This window comes from Setaria viridis, chromosome 3 (assembly GCF_005286985.2).
Source record: "Setaria viridis chromosome 3, Setaria_viridis_v4.0, whole genome shotgun sequence".
Taxonomy (NCBI): domain Eukaryota; kingdom Viridiplantae; phylum Streptophyta; class Magnoliopsida; order Poales; family Poaceae; genus Setaria; species Setaria viridis.
Window position 1 is genome coordinate 3601356 of NC_048265.2, and position 3712 is coordinate 3605067.

Genomic DNA, 3712 nt, shown 5'->3' on the forward strand with positions numbered 1-3712 from the left:
CTCTCCCCAAAATGGGCTTGTTGTACATCAATTGAGAGCCATTCTTGCATATCGCTTACTGCACAAACTTTGTGTGGTTGAGCGCCGGGTGGAGCGGCAAGCCAACATGGAGGACTCGAGCATGTTCATGCAGTGGGCCATGGACACGCTCCTGAACGAGCACCCGGAGCCTGCCATCGGCGACGGCTGCGGCGAGACAACGTTCCCCTCGCTCCAAGCGATGCGCGACGCCTCCCTTGCCGTGGAAATGGTCCGGGAGCTGATGGCCGACGAAGCCAATGCGGCCAACAGCTGGAGCTCCGGCGACGGCGACATCACAGACGACGGCAGCACTGTACCAGCACCAGATGCGACCAGGGATTGCTATGGCTCGTTCAGGCGTGCGCCGCCGCCGCTGCCGAGCAGCAGCAGCACCAACCTGCCGGTGGTGAGCTGGAACTTCGTCACCGGCTCGGCGCAGCCTGGCACTGGCAACGGCGGCATGCTGGAGGGGACCGCCGCCCCACGCAGCTTGCCGGAGCTGGTCCACGGGTCACCGCCGACGAAAAGAACCTCTCCGAAAAGCTCGGGAGCCGCATCGTCGGCGTCGTACGCGCCGGACCACATCGTCGCGGAGCGCAAGCGCCGGGAGAAGATCAACAAACGCCTGATCGAGCTCTCCACCGTCATCCCTGGCCTCAAGAAGGTTCTCCAGATTCCAAAATCAAATTAACACTGCCGCCCTTGTTCTCTCATTCTCTGCACCAAATTCCTGATCCAGACACAGCAACTGTTAATTAACCTGCTATTACCGGAATGATTCAACTGCTAATCTGTTACCAGATGGACAAGGCAACGATCCTCTCCGACGCGGCCAAGTACGTGAAGGAGCTCCAGCAGCGTCTCAAGGCCCTGGAAGAGGCCGCCGCCCGGCGGAGCAACGAAACCGTGGTGCTCCTCAAGAAGCCGCGCAACGCCGCCGTCGCGGCGCCCGACGAGAATGGCTCCCCGTCGTCGACGACGTCGGCGTCATCGGGGCCACCGAAACCGGCGCTTCCAGAGATCCAGGCATGGTTCTCGGAGAAGAGCGCAATGGTAAGAGTCCACTGCGTCAGCGGCAAGGGAGTGGCCGTGACGGTGCTCGCCGAGGTCGAGGAGCTCGGGCTCAGCATCGTCCATGCCAATGTCATGCCGTTCTCGGCCTGCACTATGATCATAACCATCACGGCCAAGGCAAGCCTGCTTTCATTCGTTTCCGCTTTTATTTTTAAACTGATAATTCAACAGTACTCCCTGCATTATTGCATCTCATCAGCAAATTGTACTGATAACCTCTTGGTGTACCAAATGTCTATGTTTCTAGTCAGCTGGTTAGGAACATTTAATAGCGGAAGAACGTAGCCAAAATACAATTGGATCTCTATTATCATTGAGCTCATAGTGTACAGTTCAGACGCTAATTATTATTTCACTATACTTTGCTCAAAAGAATTTATTTCAGTATAGTTCATGTTGTGAAAATGTTTTCCCATACAAACCTAAAAGAAAAATGAGCGTGTATTTATTTAGTGCATTAGTACCATAGTGCAGTAAATTCCCAGCCCCTTACAAAGTAAAACACATTAGATGTGCTTACAAGCTTCGGACTTCAGAGTAAGAAAGCCTAGTTTTTACTAGAAGAGGTTCTTTTAACAAGAGCACATATTGTGATTCTAAATTTTGTTTCTTATGGCATTGATTTCATTTTGACTTTCGATCAGAATACTGAAACATATACACACAGCGGAACCGAGTGAATATTGATCAAATACCTTGTATATGATAGTTTCGTGAGCGCACTACAAGTTTATTGAGAGGCAACTCTACTAAATGTGCTTATTGGTGTTCTTATCAGATATATCAGCGTGAGTGCACTAAATAACATGGAATGTTATTTTCTTGTTGAATTTGAGGACAAACATGCCAAATAAAAAATCATCCATACATGATGAGATCTAAGGCACTTATTTCAAATTTAGGGCTTGAAAATTACCTTAAAATCCTAAAATTCTTCCTTTGGTCATGATAACAAAGAAAAGGGTTGCATCACTTATTTTTGTGCAGCCATATTATAACAGTGTCGAAAAATAATATACAACATATAACCATTGTCATTAAGAAAATGATCTAGATCACATAGTTTGGTCAGATTGTGTTACTATAATAGTCAGATTGATCAGTTAGAATTATTTGTGTGTACAAACTAAGTTTCTGTTTCCAGTAATAAGTGATGAACATATATAGCAAATGCAATTGAATGCAAAAATATTTGGATGCACATATAGATTTATGTTACATAAGAAATACAAAATAATAACAGCACATCTATATTTAATAAGCGGCAAACTCTATCAGTATGTTAGGTTGTGGTTTTTCTCATTGAAACGTTGCAAACCACTCCACTAAATGTCAACCCTGTGAGTGCATGCTAGCTTTTCTATTTAATAACTTCATTTGTGTGGAAAAGTTTGCAGTATTTGTGGAAATTAATAAACTGTCCACTCAATTAGATGGTTCTACTCAGGCATTAACTTTAATTAATTTATTTTTTGTTCATTTCAGGTGGAGGAGGGCTTCACCATGACAGCGGAGGAGGTCGTAGGCAGGTTGAACTCTGCATTATCACACCTGCAGCATAGCAACTGCAATGATACTGAAGAAACAGGAAATTGACTAAATTAAATTAAAGGCATCAGAGTGCAACACGGTGGATATATCTAGGTACATATGCATAATGCATGGGAACTTTTTGTAAATAAGTTTGCTGCTTGGATTTAATTTTTCCCCCTTGGTGTGACCCCTCGTCACGTAGCTGCTGCGAACTGATGCTATCAAGTTGATGTATATACGAGAATCCCTGCACCACATGTCTTGCAATTTGCAACGAGCAAGCTGAAGCATCAACACCGATGAATAATCCACGATGACTTACAGATCAAGTACAGTGTGGGGGCGTCAAATGAAAAGGTGTCATCACTATATGCAAATTCACACATGTTTCTCTTTTTTTTGTAAAATGTCTGTGCATGTACTATAGTACCGAGCTGTTCGATATATTAATGCCTGTAATAATGAATACATATCCTATAATGAGATCGAGTTTATTGTACTCAGTATCCTTGATGAGTTTTCTATACCGCAGTGGATAATTCGAATTACTCTTAGATACAAATTACAGTGGTAAAAAAGTTGAGAGCTATTCTTAAGTTTTTTCGACTCATCAGAGGATTATTCTTACTATTGCAGTGTTCTAAAAGGAATAAAGGATATATCTAGAATCTGACAGAACAATTGGGACAAGCAGGTACTTAAGACAACTTATTATAGTGATGAGAAGCCAATTAAACTCGAACAGATTTCAACGTCATTGATTATGCAAGCATGATTATTAACAATAATCGAGCTGATTAATAAACTAGCTAGCATCTCGATCGAGTAATGCGTATTCGCAATCGAGAAAGGATAGTGCAAAAAAGTTGAGATCGAAAGCGATGGAAGTTTGGATAGGTTAGGTTAACCAGAGAATCAACACACACCTTGTGGAGTGAACATGATCTTCATTCGGCAAAACCCTGGACCCATCTTGATTGTGCGATATTTGTATCTGACATATGTTATTGTTTGGTGAGCGTTCATGACCGAAACCAGTGACACTTCTTAATTAGCTAGGCAGCTCGATTATTGATCCCTGAGA

General features: G+C 43.8%; 1 protein-coding gene across 2 annotated transcripts; it reads left to right on the forward strand.

Annotated features, from left to right (window-relative positions):
• On the forward strand, positions 1–3134 carry LOC117847698 (transcription factor bHLH18). Of its 2 annotated transcripts, XM_034728955.2 has the most exons (4): positions 1–685; positions 823–1212; positions 2581–2739; positions 2831–3134. In XM_034728955.2, the coding sequence occupies exons 1-3, from the start codon at positions 107–109 to the stop codon at positions 2689–2691; spliced, it is 1080 nt and encodes a 359-aa protein (XP_034584846.1). In that variant the 5' UTR covers positions 1–106; the 3' UTR covers positions 2692–2739; positions 2831–3134. The 2 variants fall into 2 exon arrangements, with proteins under 2 accessions (XP_034584846.1, XP_034584845.1); XM_034728954.2 differs by having other exon boundaries at positions 2581–3134.
• The last annotated feature ends 578 nt before the right edge of the window (positions 3135–3712 follow it).

Excerpts from the sequence above, each read along its gene's own strand:
- LOC117847698 (XM_034728954.2), top strand. The coding sequence starts at position 107 with ATGGAGGACTCGAGCATGTTCATGCAGTGGGCCATGGACACGCTCCTG. Across the intron at positions 686-822 it reads TCATCCCTGGCCTCAAGAAG|ATGGACAAGGCAACGATCCT; the intron begins GTTCTCCAGATT and ends ATCTGTTACCAG. Across the intron at positions 1,213-2,580 it reads TCATAACCATCACGGCCAAG|GTGGAGGAGGGCTTCACCAT; the intron begins GCAAGCCTGCTT and ends TGTTCATTTCAG.